We start from the raw sequence: 22,673 nt of genomic DNA on the forward strand, positions 1-22,673 counted from the left end.
GTAACAGCTCAATTTCCGGTCTTGTTTTCTGCGTATCAGGGGCAGTGTTAGTATTCATATTGATATTCGTCTGCTGTGGATACGGGTGTCTCAAGAAGAGGAAACTAGAGGCTCAGATCAGTAGAGAAGAGAAAGCACAAGCTAGAGCACGGCGACTGGAGCAATTTGCCATGATCAAGGTACCGCCAAACGCTTATTTGTCAAAACCTTGATGTAACTTCATGGGCAAGGAGGAAAGAGTTTTGGAGTTATAACTATGGAGGAAAAGGGGATTGTTTCATGGAAGATCAGAAAAAGAGAGTTTTTGGCTCCTCGCTAATGAATTACCCACATCATACGACTTCACCGATTCTTCGAGTGAATATACGACATCAGGCTACACAGGTACAAGTGTTATACTAGATCGACTTCTACTACGATCTCTCTACCTTTGAGATTTCAGTCGCATCCTGAAATCGTAATGGTTTGCAAGATCTACACCCGCACCAGCATCATTGTACCTGAATCATAACTCCCGAACGCAAATCGAGATCTGGAAAGCTTAAATAAAGCTTGTAAAGCTCTTCACATCATTGCAATCATACTCTTCGAATCCTCGGATATGCAGTTGATAATCCTCTCGTCATATGGTGGTTGGAAACGCTGCTGGATGACTTCTACCCCACTAATCGCCAGCCCCGGATTCAGCTAGTCCGCTGTGTTTTCGACATGATTTTGTTAGCTGTAGGTTTTTCACCGCTTGCTGTGGGTTACATTTTCGGTTTTGTTTCTTGGGCAATTACGGCTATCATTGCGTTTCCTCTTTTCATAACAGTCGTGGGTATGATGCTCGTCTCAGAAGCCATTGCTCTTTCTTGGCAAATGTCTATCGCATAATCACGCGTTGGACTTCAGGAATCTGGCGCAGAATTTGGGCAACCGCGAAAAATTTGACAGCAGATCAACTACCTACAATCAACACTCCACTCGTCAATCCTACTCCAAAACAATCTCCAGTATCCAGTCTGAATCCGACCACCTTCACCGAAACTAAGAACGACGAAAGAGGGTTCGCACTTCACAGTAATCCTGTGACAACAATGAAATACATTCCTTCTGGCCCAGCCCCGGTATTTCCTTCTCCATGCGCTGAAATCAGAGGCCGCTCTAGAGAGATAGATCCGCACGTTATAGTCTTTTCTCCTCCCCCTCCTCCGTATAGCTAAATCGTACTCGCGCTCGAATTTTTCGAAGCCTATGATTAGTATATGGATTTCCTGAGCTGATTCAGGAACAGGATAAATTTGGCTCGCATGATATATTTCGCTGTGCGACCTTGATATACCTATGCTACGTTGATTTTTGGGATGGAAACGGATGGGAGGGGGAAAAACTTGACAAACAGAGACTTGGAGACTCATAGGATTCAATGTGCAGGAGCATGATTTTCGATACTAGGAACTTCCACAATAAAGATTCTACATCTCTTCTCACTCAAAGCTCCAAAATCGGTTCAAGTGATGATTGCTTGCTTGACTTTGATGATTCATCATGAGTAATATCTCAATGTGAATCATCGTTCATAACTGTAACAACCATCATCGGGTCACTCCACCCAAATGTATTTATTGCTAGAGACGATTCATACACAACATTTTTTTGAATTTCAAAAGTTCGCTGAAGATTGTGAGTAAGTTGCATTAATGTTTTGTGTCTGAAAAACTTTCCATTCAGAATACGTCTTCTACATCTACATTTTCTTACACTTATTATCTAAGCTTAAATCATATTACCACATGCCAGTAAGCCTTTATCCAAATATCAAAACGCTTTCCGGTAACATTCCCACGATTGTTACGTTCGCAGTCTTCAACTTCCACTCCCACTCCAACTCCCACTCTCACCAAACCAAACCACCAGTCTCCAACCTTGAAAATTCCACCCTCTTTCTACCATCAACAAAATCTCCACCTTCCACCCCACCCCCACTCTCCAAACATGGATCCCGCCATCCCAATCATGGGCTACATTCTCCTCTCCATCTTCCTCATTCTCCTCTTCCTCATCATCAGTTTCTACCTCATCTGTAAATATCAAACACACACCGAAACGCAAACGCACGCACAGTTATCTCCTCAAGCTCAAGGAATCAATGAGTTAGAAGCGAGGACCAGAATTCCTCTCCGGAGAGGCGGGATTGGAAGGTGAGGGAAGGGATTGAGAGGTGTGTTGCCGCTTAGAAGAGGAGGGGTGGGGTATTGTGAGGTTGGGGGGAGAGGGGAAGGGGATGGGGATGGGGATGTTGTTGGGGGAGTAGACGGGGGAGAGAGAATTAATAGTAATGATGAGGGGAATGGATACGATGAGGTAGATGTGGTAGATGGAGAGGTGGACATACTTGAGGCGCCGCCGCCTTATACTGGGCGGGGGGAGGTGTGAAGGTTAGATTGTGGATGGGGGCTTGAGACGGGATTGGGGAGATACGTGTTGATGGATGGTGTTGTAGAATTCGAGTGTATATGTTAAGGAAACGCTGAGAGGAGATTTGTGGGAAAACGATGGAGTCAATGATGATCTAATCCACAAACTGCATTGGTGGAAAGCTATTCAGACAATGAAGATGGCGTTTTATCGGGCACGAGAAATCTATTGGATATCAATGATTCATGATTCCTTTCAATTGCTAAACAATATAACCATAAGAAAGTAATAAAACCCCTTCCTTCAAACCCAGGTATCAAATCATGAAACTATCTTCCAAATCCCTTTCCTAAAGCCTTGTCCCGCTTATATCCCGACTCCCAAGATTTCCTGTAGAAAGAAAAAGATAATGATACCTATGCAAATACATGAATATATAAAATCCCTCCCATTCGTAATCCATAAATATTCCGATTTTCTTTTCTCCTTTCTTTCTTTTCCAAATACTAACTTACAAGATGTGTTACATTATCACAGCGTGACATCAACATGGATATCAAATAAGTCTGCGAGCAAAAGATCTCAGAATCTTCCCCAAATGACCCCTTTCTCACTTTCTCTCTTCTGTCCCGGACTCCTCATTGAATCTCTCACAATTTCCACTTTCTTACCCGGGGTCTGAGCTCCTTCTCTCAACGCCGGTATCGCCGCAACAGGCTGCGCCACCGGCGAAGGAGGCTCAATCACCACGCCCAAACCGCTTCCTCTCTGCACCCAAGGCAATCTACTCGAATCCAAGTATTTTTCAAATTCCCAGGTCCCCCCCGTTCCAACCCCATCGGTCGGAGTATCCATTCCCATCGTAGTGTTCGTAAAGTGTGATTCCCTCCCACGACTATTGTTCGTCGTCACAGTATCATTTCCCATCCCGGGATGACTATGACCGCCGCTTCGTTCCCGATATGCTTCTGCTTCTTTGTCCATTCGATTCATGCGTTCCATGCCACTGTCTCGATTCATGCCCATATTCATGATACTTCCACTCCCACGGATTTCACGATCGTTATCCATCCATGGTTTTGGTTTTTCGGGATTAGATGTGATGAGAGCGGCATCGCTTGCAAAACTAAGTGCGCTTAAAGCAGGACTACTTGCACGGCTATCCATGTCCATTTCCTCTAGTTCTTCATCCATCTCATCCATTTCGGCCCAGCATAAAGCATCGCTACCACCACTCAATTCATATATCTCTTGAGCCTTTTCTTTTCTCTTCTTCTTACGCTCTTTACGACGTGTAGAAAGACTTGCGAGATGGAATGCGGGTTTTGGTTCAGCGGGGACCAAATTGAGGTTTTTGTTAAAGATAGTATCCGCTGCATTGCTATGGCTGGGGTTTCGGGAGATAGAAACACCGGAGTTGTTATATTGAGGGTTGAGTGTGAGATTGGGGCTTCCAATGGCTTTACCAATGTTTAGAGACACCAATGAGCGATTGGATGGTGTTAAAAGAACAGAATTAGTGCCCTTGTCGAAGAAACTTAGCTCCGAAGGCGCATTAGAGACGTGTTTAGATTTTTTGTCCGCTTTGTCTTTGCTAGATATGAAGGGAAGAGGCAAAGGAGAAGAGGGAGCAGATCGGAACGATTCTTTCTTCGAGAGACTTCGAGAAGTTGATGCGAAGGTGGAAACGGTGTTGGACCGTCCAGGAGTTTGTTTGCGTTGATGTACACGGCGAAGAATGAAAATTGTCAGACAAAGGGTTAAAGCTATTGAAGCAAGAATTGCGAGTACAATGGCTGCTATGGCAGGAGCCGAAATCTTTGATTTTGAAGAGGAAGGTAATGGTGCGGGGTTGTTAAGGGGAAAGATTGGCGTTGGATTTGAGGTGGGATAGAATGTGGTCCAATTGCGTTGATGAATGGAAAATTGGGAACGTTCGTAGTCAGCAATCAGGTATGCCTCTTGGAGAAATGCTCGTCCAAGTGTGATTTGTGAATTATCGGCTGCTCGTTTGAGTGGGAAATAACGAGTACTGTTTTGTACAAGAGGATATTCGGCCCACCAATCGAAAGCAGCATATGGGAGTGTGATATTTACCATGGCTTTGGACGTCGAATTTGTGAGAGTAAATACAACAGAGGCATTTCGGTTGACAAGTGCAGTGTGTTGAGCATCAGTCAGTAAATACAGTTCTGATTCTGAATCATAGGTAATACCAATAGCTTCTTCGAACTTTTGGCATATACTTGTTGGTAGATATAGGTATGGGACCGATGAGTCAATGAAAGCTGGAAAAGAGGATGATGGCGATGATACGACTTGCGACGTCCCGCTCGGTGATTTAATCGTGATTGCATTGACATCAATCGTTAAGTCATCGCCAGAAGTGGCAAAATCGACAGTAAGATTGTTTGGTACAAAGAGAGATTCTTCATAACCACCTAAAGTAAGATTGCCTAAGACTCCTCCACCATTGGCTCCCCCACCATTACGATAATAAGCACCTGCAGTGTAACCATATGATAATGATGGGATATGGCCTTGAGACTTGAGATTGGACATATAACTTGGGACAGCTTCAGTTTTGCTCGAGAAATTTGTAGGTGCCGGATTAAGACCAAAAAGACCCAGCCAAAAGTCGTGAGTGGCGATCGTTGCGAGCACTTGTGAGCTTAAGGAGGGAGATCCACTGCCCGGGGATCCCAACACGATGGTATCGTTGCCATAGTCTCCATTGCCAGTAAGGCCTAGACTTGACTCAACTTCCAAAGCAAATTCACCTTCGGGATTAATGGTGTTTGGTACCCTAACTCTTGTTAATGCCATGATTATACAAAGTATCTTATGCGATCCACGTACCATGTGGTAGACGAGTTTGAATTAAAATTCAAACCTCTCGAGCTATAACATGTTCCTGGGTCTGATGAAGTACAGCCATCCGGTGATACGACCCAAGGTTGGTTACTTGCTGTTGATATGAAGACCAAGATAGGTTGAGGAGGTGTTCCCACTGTAAGCCAGAAACTTGACCAATTCCCGTCAATACCATTCCTAATGACATCGTTAATAAGTGATGTACTTAGATAGACGCTTGAGGATCGACAAAAACTTACCAATTACCACTTGGAAGGACAGTGAGAGGAGGGACAGGGGTTGACGAAGTTGATGAAGTTGCTGAAGCCAAAGTCTGCTCAGGAAGGCCGAGGATAGGCAATAGGGCGAAGACCAGATACCTCCAAGAAGACATCAGCATTGGAAAATATCATTAAGGAGAGTTTCATAAGATCAATAATTGTTGAAAAGACAGAACATGCTGGCTATGATACAATAGCTGGTAAGGAGAGACAAGAAAAAGAAAAGAGAACAGACGAAAACAGGTTCAAACGGCACGAACGAGGTGTAACTTGAACACAAATTTCCGACAAGATCTGCATCAAGACGGGAAAGTCTAAAAGAAATGTAGTGTACGTAGGAAAGGTCGAGAACTTGGAGGATTCAAAAAACGTGCTGTGCGTACCGGGCACCTATATGATACTACCATACTATCATTTCGTGTGTCAGATAATTGCAACTGCCAGGATCTGCGGATGGATAGGAGGAGGAAAGAACAGCTTCTATCAAATTTGCCTAGAGCTTAGAATGGTGCTACACACCGAGAGGGGCGAGATTGGACAGTTAGCATAATTAATGAGAAGGATTCATCTTCGGCTTTGTCATGAACTATATGTGGTATATGACTGACCAATCTTCAATCACCATTTTGTAGAAGCGGGAGATTCATAAGACAATAGGTCCACCAGTCTGTATAACCTTGGGGCCGAAATCTATCCTCGCTTGGTAGATGAATGACGAAAACAAAAGGTACCGTACTGGTAAGATCTCTATGAAGCTTTTGTGTAGCGCTGTGTAGCTATGACAAGGGAGCTTGAGGGTAATTCCGAGGTCCCCATACTGTACTCTATTATAAGTCTATCAGGAATCCCGAGAATTGTAGGAAAATGATTTCAGTTGCGTATTTGAAACATAAACCTGGGGTAAAACGAGGCTCTCTCTCATAACACGGCCACCGAGGTAATTGATTTTTGATCCATTAAATCTGGATTCCAAATCCTCAGTGAAGCTCTCAAGTTATCAATTGCAAAATAATGCGATACTGTATTGCAATTCAAAGTTAGGTAGTATTTCCCACCCTGGCATTTCCGCTTCTTTTTGGTCAAAAGAAACCAAGGGGTTGATTCTTCAAATCCGCGACGATGTAACGATATCTTCGTGTCATTTGATTTCCACATAAAACCAAGGACCCCTGTTTCCAAAGGATTGGATTAATCGAGGTTGAATCCTTACGAAAACGTGGAATAGGGATGATGATGAGTGAGAATGTCAGACGGTTAGTTTTTTTTTTTGGTGGTAATTGAGATTTGAAAAAGATGGAAGGGTTTCTTGACATGTGGATTGTTACTTTGAAATGGAAAGGAGTTGTCGGATTCGGAGACGCGGTAGAAGCTGTCTACTTGTCTCTTATAATATTTGATTGTGCTTTTGGGTGACCATGGTTGCGAAATTTACGATATTATAATAGATATTAACAAGAGCTCTGGTATGATATATATTATTATGATATTGGTATCGTGTCGTGAGGTCTCAAGAAATCCCAAACTTAAGTAATCATACGCTAGAGACTTAGTGGCTAAAGATTTCTCATAAGCGGCAGCACACTCGAGACACTCCATTACGAGACTGCCTCGAGACTACCCACCACCACCACTACCACCGCCATCATCATCATCATCATCACCATCGCAAAGAGCCCCCAAAGAGGCCATTCTCCAATTTATTCGAGTCTCCTATGCGGCTACTCGTTCATACATGCACGTTGCAGGCAGCCGTATTTGATTTTTGGTTCTATAAGCCATCTTCTATTGTAACCTCCGGTGATTCCCAGTTTTCTCACACATGTTTGGGCAATGTGATACGAGGAGGTACACCCGTACAGTAGATATCGTGCTGGGAAAAAACCCCCTTCCTCACGTCACTTCCAGCAGTGTTTGGACTTCTGGAAATGATGAGTTTGTTATACATTTCCAGATTTGCCACCTGAGCCTTACATTACTGATCCTCTCACTGTGCTGCTAATCTAACAAATCACATTATCGCACGAAGGTACCTGTTTAAGTGTGTCTACCAGATCTCTAGAAATTCCGTCTTACTTCAAGGTTTCTGGTGATATGGAGCGATGTCACCTCAGAATATCTCCGCCTCCAAAAATATCCTGAGAAAGAGAGCGAGAGAGGAAGAGAGAAGAATGCGCAGCCAGCATACTGCATCGCACCCATACATACTATAACTCACACCCACACCCACACTCACAGTGCACCCACACCTCACTATTACTCCAGGTTGGTCGAAAACGGTTTCTATCGTTATCTGTGGGTGCCTCGGGTGCTTCGTTGTTTCCCCTTACGCAGTGTACCTTTTTCTGCAGGGGGCCACATCTATTATATTGAACCTTTGAAGTGTCCACTAAGATTACTGTATTTTATTTCATCCGAGTCTTATTCATCCCATCACAAACTGGAGACTGGCACAGCCCGCTTTCGTGGACCTTCCTTGATCTTTTTTGATCCTTCAACCTACCGCTCCTTCCATTCATTGTTTACGAATAATGGAGGCTCTATATTTGGCCCACGCATATTGCTTACGATGGATTTAAGTTGCCGATGGAGCAACTCACTCTATTTACGATGCAGGCCCATTAGTATCAGGCACAGCATCGACTCTTGCATCAGCAAATAATTTGATGAAGATCTCGCTGATCAGCCTCCCATTCCATCGCGAAGGGGAAAACCACCCTTGTAATTTTGGGATGGGGATCTAAATTGTTACTTTCTCAACTACCAAGTGACTTCACTTACAAACCCAACTGTTAACATATGTTCCAAATTTCATCATGAGATTGTTTCGTGATGCAGGCTTGTGGGTGAGCAATATCCTACCTAGGTACTCAGCCCCAGGGTTTCATTCTTTCAAGAAGAATATAGGAACCTCCTCCTCTTACAATTCTGTTCTTTTCCTCCTTCTCTCGTCGTTTATCTCTTTTAATTCTATGTTCTCATAAGACTTTATCAATGGGTTGATGCCCGGCGTATTGTCCGTTTTCACTATGAAAGTTTTGCCAGTTCTTCTTCTAGGCACCCTGTCTCTTCTAGATCAAGTAACCGCTTCTTCTAAACTAGACCAAGGTAAGACTAGTCAATATTGATTTGTGGGATTGGGTTCATCTTGTGGCGTTAAGTGTTACATCTGCTGATATGTTTCTTTCCTCCTAGATGATGTAGCTCGAAGGTATACTAATGGAACCTCATCGTCGCATACAACTTCTTCTACCATATTATCAAAAGGGTCTCCGACCACCACACTCATTTCATCTAGCACATTGTCTATCTCTTGTACGGCAACAGTCACTTCAACAAGTGGCCAGCCCTTAATAGCTGCAAGAGAAGCTTGTTCTACCACTGTCACTATCGTACATACACCCACATCACTTTCACATACTAATATAGCTGTCGTTGAGGCATCTACATCTGAAAAGGCTACCGTTGCAACCTCAGCCAAGTCATCCATATTGAAAGAATCGGTACACACTACCATCTCCAACACAGATCTCAAATCGAGTCCTACTAGTTCTCACTTGGCCTCTTTATCACTCCAGTCTTCGAAAGCTTCTGTTGAAGCGTCCAATAAATTCTCAAATACTGCTATTGCTTCTAGTACTACCACTTCAAAGTCAACTGAGCCAATAATTTTAGTGACATCAAAAACACTCAGTAATCCAACCCAGCCTTCAACGGTCTCAACCGCATCCACTGCTTCGCATTCAAGTATAGTTGGTGAACCTTCATTATCAAAGACATCTGGGTTGTCTTCGAAAACACTTTCTTCGACGACTTTATCTGGTGGCACGACAACAACGCAAGCTTTCACACTGACAGTACCGTCAGCTGAATCGACAAAACTCCTTGCATCTTCAAAAACCATCAGCTCATCTGCCTCGTCAGCGCATACTGATATATCAAAGTCTGAGCCTTCATTTATCTCTAGTACATCAAAGTCTACTGATTCTTTATCCTCAAATCTTATTTCTACCACCAAGAGCGAGTCTATCGCATCCAGGACTTCCAATTCTGCTTCATCTACGACTGTGTTCTCTACATCTTCTGGAACAATAGTCTTCCAGCCAACTGTTCCAGCTTCTACTGCTCTAAATTCAAAATCTAGCTCTGATGCTAATTTGGTATCTTCAAGTGGATTATCAGGGACATTGACGTCAAAAACATCCGAATCTTCTCTTCAGTCAACACATGAGTCCAAATCCGAAGCTAGCTTGACCCGATCTTCAATAAATTCTACATCTAGCTCTCTTTCAAGAGCATCTGAGACTTCTATTCAATCGACACGTGATTCGAAATCGGAGATTGGCTCGGAGCCTTCAAGGTATCGTCAAATATCTTGACGTCCAAGACACCTGGGCCTTCCTCTGGTCAAAACAATAACCGAAGCAAATCGGAATTCAGTTTAACATCTTCTGCACAAGTACCTACTACGACTGCAGTCTTAACCCCCGAAACGTCAAGATCGTCTATTCAGACAATACGTGAGAGCAAATCAGAGTCAAGCCTATCCCTCTCGGCAAATTCATCGGTTCTCTCAACTTCTACAAGTTCAAAGACATCTTCTGCTCAATCAACGCAAGAAAGCAAATCAGAAATAAGCAAATCCGCTTCATCGGCTTCATCAGTTCTAGGCCTCTCAACCTCAAAAGCTTCTGGGGTACCGACTCAAACTCAAAATCAATCGACCAAAGAATTACGATCCAGTTCTTCTACTACTGTAACTCAACCAACTGTAGTATCGTCAAAGACTAAAACTCAGATTACTCCAACCACTCAAGAGTCATCTTCGGGAAAGCAGTCGAGTACCACATCTCACAGCTCGAGTGTACAGTCACTCTCTTCGTCTGGAATTAAGCAGTCACAGACTACATCTCATAGCTCGAGTGTGCAAGGACAATCTTCTTCTGTAATCAAGCAATCAGATACTAAATCTCATAGCTCGGTTGTACAAGGACAAAGTAGTACGTCGGAAACAAAGATCACGAGCAAAACTGCCGAGACTTCTGCTACAGGAAAACCGGAAACTACTTCTCAAAGTACAAAGCTTGCAAGTACCACTGAGAAGTTAAGCACCTCTACACGAGTACTTGAAACTGCTACAACAAGTGTCAAATCATCAGTCAGTAAGACTCCAAAGCATAGCAGTTCAGTAGAGGGTGTATCTACATCGATTAAAACCTCAGAAGTCCATTCAAGTAGCACTGCCTCCTCCAATCGATCAGAAAAGACTGAGACTACAAAAACAACTGAAAGGGCTTCTCATATATCCTCTTCATTACCCAGTAAGACTACAGGTGATAGTTCTTCTACTGCCAGTGAAAACCCCAAGACCTCGAACTCGTCTCTCTCGTCTATCAAATCATTATCTGATAAGCAATCGACGACTTCTCATACAACAAAGTTTTCAACTTCAGAGATTATTTCTAAGACAGGGACGGCAAAAGAAGTAACAGAACCTACTACATTACCTACAAGTAAGGTTCAGATTTCGAGCCAAAGTACTAAATCAGAATCATCAAAGTCACATTCCTCAAAGACATCTGCGTCGTCACAAGGGGAATCAAGCACGAAAACCACTTCTACTCAAACTTCTTTCTCTAAACCATCATCAACAGAAATGAATACGAGTGTTATTTCAGGTTGTACGGCAACCCTCTCGGTTGTTGGTCAAGTCTTACCAGTATGCCCACATACTATCACCCTTGATTCATTCTTTTCCACTTCGAAGACACCGGGCTCTGTCTCGCCTACTAGTATTATAGTCTCGACGAGTGTTTCTGCCACTTCAAAATCGGCTGAAACTACTAGTAAGACATCTGATAGTAATTCTGCCACTTTTAATCCAGCTACTTCCAGCTCAGCTACTTCCAATCCAGCTACTTCCAATCCAGCTACTTCCAATCCAGCTACTTCCAATCCAGCTACTTCCAATCCAGCTACTTCCAATCCAGCTACTTCCAATCCAGTCAGCAAATCGCCAGATGCCCCTACTTCAGTTTCTCAAACCAGTATACAAACAACCAACCCGGTTAGCAAGTCTCAGGATACATCTACATCGATTCCTGCCACCAGTAATCCAATAAACCCTGTATCTGTGCCAGGGAGCAAGCCGGCTGATACTACAGCCAATATACCACCATCAGGATCTACGGTTCCTGGATCCATTGCAGTTCCTACTACTTCTAATCCAGCTACGAGCAAATCACCTGATGCTCCTACTTCAAATCCGGCAACCACTAAATTGCCCGATGCTCCTACCTTGGCCTTAGCAAGTAGCACACCGATCGTACCGGCTACGACGAAGCCATCTAACTCTCCTACTACTAATGCAGGAACCACGAAGTCACCTGATGCAACCACTTCAAATCCAACAACTACAAAGTTACCCAACTCACCTGTTTCACCTACCACTAGTCCTGTGACTTCAAACACTAGTAATGGCGGAGGAGATATTTCAAATATTGCCCCAACAACATCGCCAACTACTAAAGCTCAGACTGAAACTGCCAAGGCGATCTCAACTCCACAAGCAACTTCAAATCCCGTATCTGTACCCGGAACAAAACCAACTGATATTGCGACCAATGTGGCACCAACAGGATCAACAGTCTCTCCATCAATTGCATCACCGCCTCTATCTAATCCAGCTGGAACAACGAGCAATGTACCGCTACCAGGGACAACAAGTAATGTATCACCACCTGTTACAACAAATCCAGTATCTATTCCTGAAACTAAGCCAGCTGATAATACTACAAACACATCACCGCTAGTATCTACAGTTCCTGGATCGACGGCAATTCCACCTGTGTCTACAAACCCTGTATCTGTTCCTGGAACAAAGCCAGTAGATACAGCTCCAATAAGCAATCCAACTAACACTGCAACTGGAAGTCTTGCATCTCCACCTTCATCTACTGGATCTACTGGAACTACTACTCCTGCTATTGGAATTCCAGTTGGACTACCTAGTGACAAAAGTACAGCTCTTCCAACCACTGGAACGAATGATATAATCGGTACCCAACCCGTAGCTAGTAATCCTGGAATCCAAACCGGCGGCACAGGAAAATCACCCTTAGCATCCGACACCGCTTCCATTATTTCCAGCATCCAAGTATCACCCACCGGCGTAAAGACCAATCCCGATGTGACCACTGCAATTTCCAGCCCGACTATGAATCCCACAACTATCAAGCCTTCACCTGGCCAAACCACTATCGCTCCCGTTGTATTCAATTCCCTGACTCTCAGTCAAGGAAGTTCCAACTTCGTAGTCGGTTCACAAACGATAAAACCCGGTTCCGAAGCCACGGTAAGTGGTGAACGTATCTCCATTGCTCCATCCGGCTCTGCAGTCATCATCAATGGCGTAACCACAAGCACTACGTCCACGTCCACTCCGTCCAATGCTGCCAAGGTCGTTCTGTCAACCACCACTGAAACCCTCCCTGGTGTCGTTGTCGTCGGAACATCTAGTGTAACAGCCGATTTCACTAAATCCGGCTTCGTCATCGGAAGCGCCACTTTGACTCCTGGAGGTGCAATTACGCAGGGAAGTACTATTATTACTCTTCCTCCCAGTAGTACTACCTCTCTTCCTTCAAACGTCGTGGTAATTGGATCTTCGACCTTTACTAAAAATTCCGCCTCTGGAGTTGTAATCGGTAGTCAAACCCTGAAACCTGGCTCCGTTATTACAGTCGATGGATCTACGGTTTCATTATCACCTACTGGAAATGCGGTGGTAGTCAATGCAAATAGTGGGTTTGTAACAAGTACTGCTTCTTTGCAAAGTGTAGTTCCGTTGAACAGCTTGGTCATTGGGGGACAAACGCTTACGGCTGGAGGAACAGTGACGGAGGGTGGAGATATATTGAGTTTGGCTGCGGGAGGAACAGGGATTGTGGTCGTAGGGACTATGACTGTGGGTGCTGGAGGTGCAACAGAGACGGCGAAGAAGAAGAGTGCAGGTGTGAGGATGAGTCTCGGTGGGTGGGGATTACTGTATTTACAGGTTTCTTTTGTGCTTTTGGGGTTGTTGATGTGAACGGGCTTGTAAAGTGGTGGTCATTCAAAATATTTCATCTTGCGACGGTTGGAGGTTTGGGGAAAGGAGAAGAGGTGGTCATTTTTATATTTCTATATTGGAGAGGAGGGTTTGTAGCTACAAAACAGGATAATGTGATCATACTATAGCATTCAGCGAACGAGCGAAAAGTTTTGGATTGTCTGGAGTGGAGGGTGTGTGTGGATTTTTTTTCTTTCTTTACTTTCTTTACTTTCTTTTGTTTTTTTGTACTATTACTATCGTATACCTAAGTATCCAAAGTCTTTGTATCTACGATCGATATCTGTTCATGGAAATGAGGAATGGGGGGGGGGGGGTGATAAATGGGACGCTATGGATTAGATTGTAGGGGGGGGGGACGCTGTTGTGGATTAGATGGTAGGATAGTCATGTAGGGGTAAATATGTTGAATAATGATATAATGACACCATATCCATTTTATATATGCTCAAAGGCTTCAAGTACACCAATTCAATAATTCCACTTTCTAATCGTCCTACTCAGAACGATCGTCATAATCATCATCAAAAACACACATATACGTAAAATTACACATCTAACTCTATCCGTATCAGTAAAGAGTAAAGAGCGATGAATTCGCCCTTACATATCTAACCTAGTAAAAAAATATGACAGCATGACAACAAGCACATAATTCCATAAAAGATTACTAACACAATATAACATAGCATACCAACGCTCAACTCGATATTCCACACCTGAGACGAGGACTTCGCCGGCCAGGGAGGATATTAATAAAGAAGTACGTATATTATTGACTCTTAGGGGAATTAACGAAAAGCGATAGCGAATGATTATTCATACTCGGAACTTTTACATACATCATCTGTGTATATTTCATTTTACAGTCATTTTGCTCCTGTGACTAACTATGTATCATTTCGGGTTAATATGGGTAGAAGATTCATAAGTAATGTAATTACATTTGTCTCTGATCAGCTATGTATAGGCACTGTACTTATTATCTAACGTTGTATCGATGGATTTTCACAAAGGATTGTAATCCCTTCTAACACTATATGTCGTTTATTCCTTCACACTCTAAATCTTACTCTGCAAATAAAATCCGCGGGATGAGAGGAGATGAAACCGAACCCAAGTCGAAAGAAAGTAAAGCTCGCAATGAGAGTAAATGAATTTATTCCTTCTTTACTCTCTTGCTTGCGAGCCCCTCGGTCATACATTGAGCCACATCTTCTAACGTCTTTCCTCTTTTTCTCTTTTCTGTTTTTTCCTCTCCGAGAACTGTTTCATCCACGACAGTTCGGTAAACGTCGGCTATCTCTCCGAAGATACCCTTTCCGCCCTCTCCTTTTCCGTCGGTGGATTCTCCGCCTGAAAATCCTGTTTCCCCGTGACATATTCCGATTTCCTCCATTTCTCTTACCCATCTATAGGCTTTTGGGGGCATCCCTGTGATTCCTCCATTTACTGATTTCCATAACCCAGGTACTCTTTCGCTCATCTCTTTCTCCAATTCTCCCAGGACGCCCAATCTTTGAGCCGATGTGAATGCTTGAATACATAGGCTGTAAACCTTTCGTCTCGTACTAGCGAAACACATTTAAGACCTGATGCCTTGCCAATTTCTTCGCCGAGATAATTGGTATTTCAAAAGATCTGCTAAATGTGCCCAGATACAGGAGCTTTGGAAAGTTCATGAGGTCCGGAGATGGGAATCGAAGGACGGCTCCAAGCATGTTCTAAGTCTGGATCTATAGATGCCGTGGTATTAGGAGTAGTGGTATCGTTTCTAAGTTTAGGTGCACCACCAATGATTCCGCCGTCGATGAATCTGATGGATGGTGATGTGTCACTAATATGAGAAGCGACTGAGCGAGCAGTCGCAGGAGCTATGGCGTTTAGGTCGAGATAATAGAGGGGAGAGGATTTTGGTGGAGATAGTGAGTTAAAGGCGGTAGTAAATCCGAGTTTGCCAGTGATAGTGCATCACGGGTGGAACAATCGAGAGAATTTAGTCCGATTGTGAAATCAGGGATGCATCTGTAGGTAGAAGTTCGATTTTGGATTTTTGAGCGCGATCATGGGTATCTTGGCTGGGTGGAAAGAAGGTTGAGTTCAATGTAGAATAACGATACAGTAATGAAGATTTTCATGAGTACGTATTTGCAATCATCAACTTTGATGTTTGAAGAGGCATATTAGCTCCTCATTCTGCTACTTTTGAAACGGATGATACCATGGCTCATCCATCACGAATTTCCTCCCAATTTCATTCCATACATGATAGTTCACAGTACTTGGGATGTTCATGTCTCAAGCCGAATTGTCTATTCTCTCGAAAGCAGAGCCAGTTCGATGTTGAGTTCCCCATGGGCACTATAACCCCTTTAAACAGTTACTGGATAATATAAGTCATAGAAAATAACACAACCAACCTTCGACCCTCAATATTCGTCACAACTCGATAATTATGGGCAATGAGTAACTTTGCAACACCCATACCCATTTCTCCAATGGAGATGATACCGACAGTAGCAAGCGGTGACATCTTGGAAAGCTTGGTTCAAGAAGAAGAGGGACTGAGTCTGCGAAGTTTGTTATCTAATTGTATGAATTGCAAGTCTGCGATTTCGGAGAAGGATAGAACGGCGGTTAATTGCAGTGCTGCAATGCATGCATGTGAATTATCACATGATCCAAGTGCACAGGACCATTTGTCGAGTCCTCGTCGCGACTCACAAAAGTTGACGTATTGGAGAATCCTTGATGTATTGTGCATTGTATGTGAGAGTTATTCACCTCAAACAAGCCAATATATCAAACAACCCGCCCCTTTTCAGTTTGAATTCGTTCCGATAATTTGACAATGGATCAAAGCCTTGATGAGATTAGTGGTGATCGCCAGGTAAGCCCTGTCAAAACCCGACGCCTCGAACATGTTGTCTCAGCCTTGCAACACGACATAGTACTGATATCTTCAAGCAGCAGAGAAATGGTGGAAATCGAGGCCGACAAGGCCGCAGAAACAATCGCAATGACTACCCTCGTGACGGTGTAAGAAAGGTAAGAATCTCTTCTTGAACTCTCCCACAATTCTCGAGTCTCGAGTTCCGAGTCCTTTCGCTAACATTTCACCGCTCTAGGTGCATACACGTCCTCATTCATCAGATACTTTATTCCTCCCTGAATGTTCTCAGATCGCATCGCTGCTTCAATCAGTGCATGACGCCTCGACGGTTCATGATAGTACGTAAATAGAATATATAGCTAACCCACGCCTCCTCTCCTTTGGCAGCCATATCAAGGAGATGATTCTAGAAACATAGACTCGTAAGTCGCAAACCTCCAAATCAGATCAAGAATCAACTGACAGTATTAGCGAATGGGTTCATGACAAATACGATGATCGAAGTACGCATCAGTTCCATACTTTCCGTTCTTTCTCGACCATCTAGCTCACAAATATCTCAGACGCCCGTTCTTCGAATCGTCCGGAAAGACGCAACTACGAAGAAGACAGACCAGTGTATGCAATATACCTTTTTTCGATCAGTGTTGCATGCTGACACAAAATAGAAACAGCGGAAAGGTTAGGGTCGAGAATGTACACTACGATTTGACGGAAGAAGAGTTGGAGGTATGAGATATGAGAAGGAACTGAAAGGTTTTTGTTATTAAGCATGGTTTTAGGGTCTTTTTGAACGCATTGGTCGTGTTTCATTCTTGAAGCTCGATTACGACCGAGCTGGACGTTCGAATGGAGTCGCTCATGTAACTTATGAGGACCCAAGAGATGCGCAGAGAGCCATTGAGGAGTTTGATGGGGCAAATGCCAATGGTAAAAGCTATATTCATGTTTGATATAACCATTTTAACACTTTCTAGGTCAACCAATTCGTTTGAGGTCCGTTCCGGACGGTCCATCCAGAGGCCGTGGAGGTAGAAATCAATACGAACCATCGAGATCAGGTCGTTCCCTGGCCGACCGCATGACTCTACCTCGTTCTCGTTCTTTATCCCCTCCAATCAGGCATTCTGATGTCAGCAAGCCACCACCTGAGAATGTTGATCGATATGTTCCGGGCGACCGAGGAGACCGACCAGACAGGAGGAGACGTTCGCGCAGTCCTTTGCCACGCCGAGGAAGAGATGGTCGCAGACCTGGTGCAAGGAGAGAAAGAGGAGATCGTAATGCCGGTCGTGGAGGAGAAAGGCCTGCAAGAGAGAGCAGACCAAAGAAAACACAAGAAGAACTCGATGCCGAAATGGATGATTACTTTGGAAATGGATCCAAACAGGAAGAGAATGTCAACGACACTTCGAATGAAGCTCCAGTTGCAGCTCCAGAGCATAATCAAACTGGGGATGATATTGAAATGGTTGAGTAGATTCTTGTTGTGTAACATAAGAGTAGGAGGAAATTCAATTATAGCTATGAATCGCTCGTGGGATAGATTGTTCAGCAAGTATAATGGACTTTCTTTATAGAATGAAAGCAATAAATACATACATGTTTAGTACTACACATGATCGAATGCATCTCATTTTCTTCGCACCTTTGAATCAGGTGAAAATGGTTTCTTGGTTGCTCATTTCTTTTTCCAAGTATTCTCAGCAATCTAAGGAATTCCGCCTTGGTTTAGAATACTCGCCTCCCTATTGAGGCGAGTACTTTTATAATCATTCCTACAATAGCTAGGTAGGTACTCAAATCACATGTGCCTATGCTTCTCATTTATAATCTATTCATTGAGTGTTTCTCCAATTCACCTATCGGAATATCTCCATCCCACATGGTAGTTATAAAATTCACTACATGCTCACTCTATGCATCGGTCGATAACTACCTATCTACCTAGGTAGGTAGGTATATACTCGTATATCCCCTTCATTCACTTCCCTCGTATAAGTCCATTCCCTAGATAGATACAATTTGTAGGCTTATACTTTCCTTGCTCGCTATATTCTTATGTTATATATTATGGGATTGTCTGTTGATAGGTAATCATCATTATCATTCCTGATGGGATGAATGCTACCTAGGTAGGAGGGAATACTTGGTGGTAGATGGATGGTATAATATGAGGGTTTTTTTGGGGGGGGGGGGGGCGTGATATAGGTAGGTATGGGAAATGAGGTAGGTATGGGAAATGAGGTAGTATGGGAAATAAGAAGGAGTGAGATGGAGAAGGAAATTGGGAATGGAAACGGAGAGGGAGAGTGGGTGTAAGAGTGAGAATAGAGGAATAAGTTGGAGGATAGAAGGTTCAATATATGTGGACATATGAAGGCTGGCATACACATCACAAATTATATGTGCACTCACCACATTCTCCTGATTCAATTCTAAAGCTTTCACCACATTTAGACGAGGTTCTACTTTTGACTGTCTAGTATTTTCTTGGTGCTCTGCGGAGATATTGTGTATGCGTGTTGCATTTTTTAGTGTATTGTAATGTACAGGATTCGAGTTTTGATTTTTATGTGCCTGACTATACATTTATTGTGTATGATACACGGTACGTAGCCTCAAATACCGAGTATACCCTCATATAATCTTTGTGGCTTCCTCAACTTATCAACAACCCCCCCCCCCCCCCCTTTCTCACATTCTCGAGGGTCTTGAACTTGCAGGTAATGATTCCACCACATACGAACACCAATCCTCTCACCGCCCCTTAAACCTTCGGCCCCTCACTCCCCTGCCCATACGGAAGTCTAAGTTTCTTCTCCTTAGGAGAATATTTAATCTTCCTCACCTCGACCTCCTTTCTCTCCTTCTTCCCCACAAATTTCGGCCACCTAGTATGCCCGACTCTCGTTTTCCTCATCAAATTGCGTTCCTCTACTTCAGGAAATATCTTCTCGAAAGCTTCATCCATACCGTTTTCCCTCGATAGGAGTCTAGCTTGCAGAATCATATTTTTCATTTCCTTTTCCGCCTCCTCAAAAAGAAAGCGCGCATAACTAAACCCTCCTCTCTGCTTCGCCGCTTCGATTCTCGGATTAATATTACATTTTTCCAGTAGTTCTTTTTGTTCTAATTTTGTTGGAACGCGGCCCGTCGTAACAATAAATCTTGATGTCATTTCGAATAGCGATTCGCAGTTTTTGGAATCGGAGCTGAATCTTCCAAAGAGAGAATTCATTCTCTTTTTGTACTCTTCGGTCTTCCTGGGTGACGTGCCTGGTTGATCACGGTAGATATATGAATACGGCATATCGATTTTCGTATTGATGAGTTCGTATGATTTTGCATTTACTTGTTTTTGCTGAGAAGAGTGGAGGTAGATTCCAGACTCGGATACTGCGCCAAATTCGCCTTTGCGGAAGGTCAGGAAAGGTAAAGTCTCGTTAGAGGAAGTTGAGGAGTCGTGGATTTCATAGCTGGGTATTTTGTCGATTGTACTAGGAACCGCTCCAAATGTAGTTCTACTAGACCAGCTCAGGTCTGTAGCGTCGCGGAGATTTAACTTGGTCTTTTCTGGTTCTTGTGTAAGAAGTCTTTTTCTTGCTACCTTATCATCGACGAGGGAATCCGCGTCAGTGGTTTCAGTCGATCCTGGAATATCCATTGGAGATTCGGGTTCCTTCAGCTTGGAGGGATTGACGGTAAAGAACTGTATGTGATCACCCCGTCGAGCGAGATTGCCTAGCGTCGAATCTTGTGCTTTCTCCATTGATTGATCAGTATATTCAAAGGATGCCGAAACAATGTCTTCGTATGTCATTTGGGGATCCAAGGATAAGAGGCCTTGCTTAGCGCCCCAACCGCCACCGCCGCTCACTGAATAGATTTAGTCAGCTGTATGCTAGATGAAAAATATGACGGATGAAATAATGCAAGTTACTCACCAACTCGACAAAGAATGGCCCCAAGAGCTATTTGGGTACCAACAAATCTTAGATTTTTATCATCATTGCTCCAAGTCGACTCGAGATCTTCTGCGGATTCAAGTGTTGAAGCCTTGAGATTGGGGTTCAGAAGCTCCTTTCGGTATATCAACGCCCACACTCCAATGTTGGTACGCAAATTACTATATTCCATAAATCTTGTGACCTGGGTTTCCAATTCAGACGACGCGGGTCTGTTATCTGTATCCCCTGATCCGAAAGATAGTTGTCGAACAATATTCCCCAGCCCATTTGCAATGGGTCGGGGCAGAGTAAGAGGAACTGCCGGTACAAATATTGGTGGAGTCATGGTATTTTCATAATGAAAAGCTTTGATATGCTGATATTGTTTTTGTTCTCTTTGTATGCATTTGTACTCCCCCTCATTTCTTCGAGTCCATTTAGCTATTTCGAGAGTTGAATGCTTGCCGTTCACAAATAAAGTATTTGCCAAAGGTAGACTTATCGTTGTAGTCAATGCCAATTCCCACGGCTTTTGCGATTTGTTCCCCGAAATTATGAGATGTGACAATTTGTCAGGATTCGTTGCATTATCTTTGAATGATTCGGGGTTCCACACATTATCAGGCCTCAACACTCGACTCCGTAGACCATGCAAGAACGAAAATCCCTCAAGTGGGCCAGCACGCTCCGCTATGGGAATATCATCGGGTGGAGGAGCAAGGCCATCAACTACAGCACCAACGACAACAACGTAGTTTGGCTTGCCATCCACGTGATGATATGTAAAACATTCCAAGACACGCTTGATAAAATCCTCATCTTCAAGCCAATTCGCAAACGCTGGGGTGACTAAGATAACGACTGCTTCCTCGGGTGGATTAGGAGAGGGGTCTGCAAGATATCGAGCTTTTGTCATGCGGGCACGTTTGTAGATGAGTTGAAGAACTTGTTCTTTAGTCTATATGATATGAGTGATGGTGGCATTACAAGAGTACCAATGTAGCTTACAGTGCGCTTGGGATCCGGAGAGATGATGCTAAATTGGCGAGGACTCAGCGAAGAAGGTTTTCGGTTGAGAACCATATTAGGAGTGATTGAACTAGAGCTATCATCTTTGGCTCTCTTATTACGGATTTGTCTCATACGAGTTCGCCCCCCACCTGTGAGGGACGCCTTTTCTGAGCTCTTTTGTAGGTCCGATTGAATATCATCAATCAGGTCTCCGACAACCGTCTCTCCAGAAACAGAGGGATGATATCCGGCGGAAAAAAATACACACCTTACGAGTGTCTGTCGACTTGACCCAACTCGAGATATTTTGAATCCACCTTTGTTGTCTTCTTTCATGACGTCGCCAACTTTGGCAGTGAGAGAGAATGCGCGCTTGGCAATTCCTTGTCGGCGTGGGCAACGACCCACATTATGAATAACTTTACTCGAGATCATTACTCGTCGACACGAGAGATTGAGCATCTGATATCCCATGTCTGGAGAGTCATGAATTTTCTCTGTTGTCTGCTGATCGGGCAAACGAAATGCAAGGAAGTGCAAATCATCGAATCGTGCTTAGTCATTAATTTCACGTGACCAAAAATATAGGCTGTTTGTTACCTTGGTGCTTGAGGCTCACGACGATTTAGATTTAGAACGACCAGTAAAACATAAGGGTGCAATGAACTGCACCTCAATCGATCGTGGTTTTCAAAAATCAACATGTTTCTGTTACTATCTTATTCAATAACCTCACCTAGGTTTTATATTTGCTTATTGTGATTCCAAGACCAAGAGAGGTGATGAATTGTTGAACCGAAATTGGATCTTCATGATAGTCCTGTGCTGATTTGAACAACGGCGAAATATCTCATTATACTGAATAAAAATTTAGTGTAGATGAGGTAACTTTGATTTATCCTTGCATTTCTTCATTAACAGATGACGGATATCATCAAAAGCAAAATGATCGTAATTAACCCAAAGAGAGCCACGCTTCGGTTACCTGCTTGCCTCGATTCCTCCAGATTTTCGTTCAGACCGCTATCTCTACTCCATTCGATGGCGTAAGTATGGCTTCAAAAGAGGCTGTTCATACTCCGTACTGCAGCTTGTGCAGCTGTTCAAGAAACGACGCAGAAAGAGGCTCGACCGCAAGAATCGAGAGTGGCCAATGAGAGATCTGATTGGCGATTTTT

General features: G+C 43.5%; 5 protein-coding genes across 5 annotated transcripts; 2 read left to right on the forward strand and 3 right to left on the reverse strand.

Annotated features, from left to right (window-relative positions):
- Positions 1–2,631: 2,631 nt before the first annotated feature.
- Positions 2,632–5,912, reverse strand: EAF02_004201 (uncharacterized protein). The gene is made up of 3 exons (XM_038900249.1): positions 5,514–5,912; positions 5,260–5,451; positions 2,632–5,206 (listed from the first exon to the last, which is right to left on the reverse strand). Exons 1-3 carry the CDS (start codon positions 5,651–5,653, stop codon positions 2,983–2,985), a joined length of 2,556 nt encoding a protein of 851 aa, XP_038759956.1. The 5' UTR covers positions 5,654–5,912; the 3' UTR covers positions 2,632–2,982.
- Positions 5,913–8,488: 2,576 nt separating this feature from the next.
- Positions 8,489–13,620, forward strand: EAF02_004202 (uncharacterized protein; the record flags this gene model as incomplete). The annotated part of the gene is given in 3 exon segments (XM_038900250.1): positions 8,489–8,639; positions 8,727–9,854; positions 9,872–13,620. 3 exon segments carry the CDS (start codon positions 8,534–8,536, stop codon positions 13,618–13,620), a joined length of 4,983 nt encoding a protein of 1,660 aa, XP_038759957.1. The 5' UTR covers positions 8,489–8,533.
- Positions 13,621–14,800: 1,180 nt separating this feature from the next.
- Positions 14,801–16,174, reverse strand: EAF02_004203 (uncharacterized protein; the record flags this gene model as incomplete). The annotated part of the gene is made up of 3 exons (XM_038900251.1): positions 14,801–15,199; positions 15,304–15,515; positions 16,069–16,174. 3 exons carry the CDS (start codon positions 16,172–16,174, stop codon positions 14,801–14,803), a joined length of 717 nt encoding a protein of 238 aa, XP_038759958.1.
- A 318-nt stretch (positions 16,175–16,492) lies between these two features.
- On the forward strand, positions 16,493–18,014 carry EAF02_004204 (uncharacterized protein; the record flags this gene model as incomplete). Its single annotated transcript, XM_038900252.1, has 8 exons — positions 16,493–16,531; positions 16,612–16,689; positions 16,922–16,956; positions 17,006–17,037; positions 17,098–17,152; positions 17,203–17,263; positions 17,317–17,464; positions 17,512–18,014. 8 exons carry the CDS (start codon positions 16,493–16,495, stop codon positions 18,012–18,014), a joined length of 951 nt encoding a protein of 316 aa, XP_038759959.1.
- Positions 18,015–19,263: 1,249 nt separating this feature from the next.
- Positions 19,264–22,155, reverse strand: EAF02_004205 (uncharacterized protein). The gene is made up of 3 exons (XM_038900253.1): positions 21,493–22,155; positions 20,482–21,442; positions 19,264–20,413 (listed from the first exon to the last, which is right to left on the reverse strand). The coding sequence occupies exons 1-3, from the start codon at positions 21,967–21,969 to the stop codon at positions 19,305–19,307; spliced, it is 2,547 nt and encodes an 848-aa protein (XP_038759960.1). The 5' UTR covers positions 21,970–22,155; the 3' UTR covers positions 19,264–19,304.
- Positions 22,156–22,673: the final 518 nt, after the last annotated feature.

This window comes from Botrytis sinoallii, assembly GCF_014898435.1.
Source record: "Botrytis sinoallii strain Bc 23 chromosome Unknown BSIN_006, whole genome shotgun sequence".
NCBI lineage: Eukaryota > Fungi > Ascomycota > Leotiomycetes > Helotiales > Sclerotiniaceae > Botrytis > Botrytis sinoallii.

Bases quoted from the DNA above. Each gene is read 5' to 3' on its own strand.
- EAF02_004201 (XM_038900249.1), bottom strand. From the start codon at position 5,653: ATGCTGATGTCTTCTTGGAGGTATCTGGTCTTCGCCCTATTGCCTATC. The intron at 5,452-5,513 runs GTAAGTTTTTGT...CGATGTCATTAG, and splicing joins GTCCTTCCAAGTGGTAATTG to GAATGGTATTGACGGGAATT. The intron at 5,207-5,259 runs GTACGTGGATCG...AACAAGAGTTAG, and splicing joins TCAAACTCGTCTACCACATG to GGTACCAAACACCATTAATC.
- EAF02_004205 (XM_038900253.1), bottom strand. From the start codon at position 21,969: ATGGGATATCAGATGCTCAATCTCTCGTGTCGACGAGTAATGATCTCG. The intron at 21,443-21,492 runs GTAAGCTACATT...CATATCATATAG, and splicing joins CTCCGGATCCCAAGCGCACT to ACTAAAGAACAAGTTCTTCA. The intron at 20,414-20,481 runs GTGAGTAACTTG...AAATCTATTCAG, and splicing joins GGCCATTCTTTGTCGAGTTG to TGAGCGGCGGTGGCGGTTGG.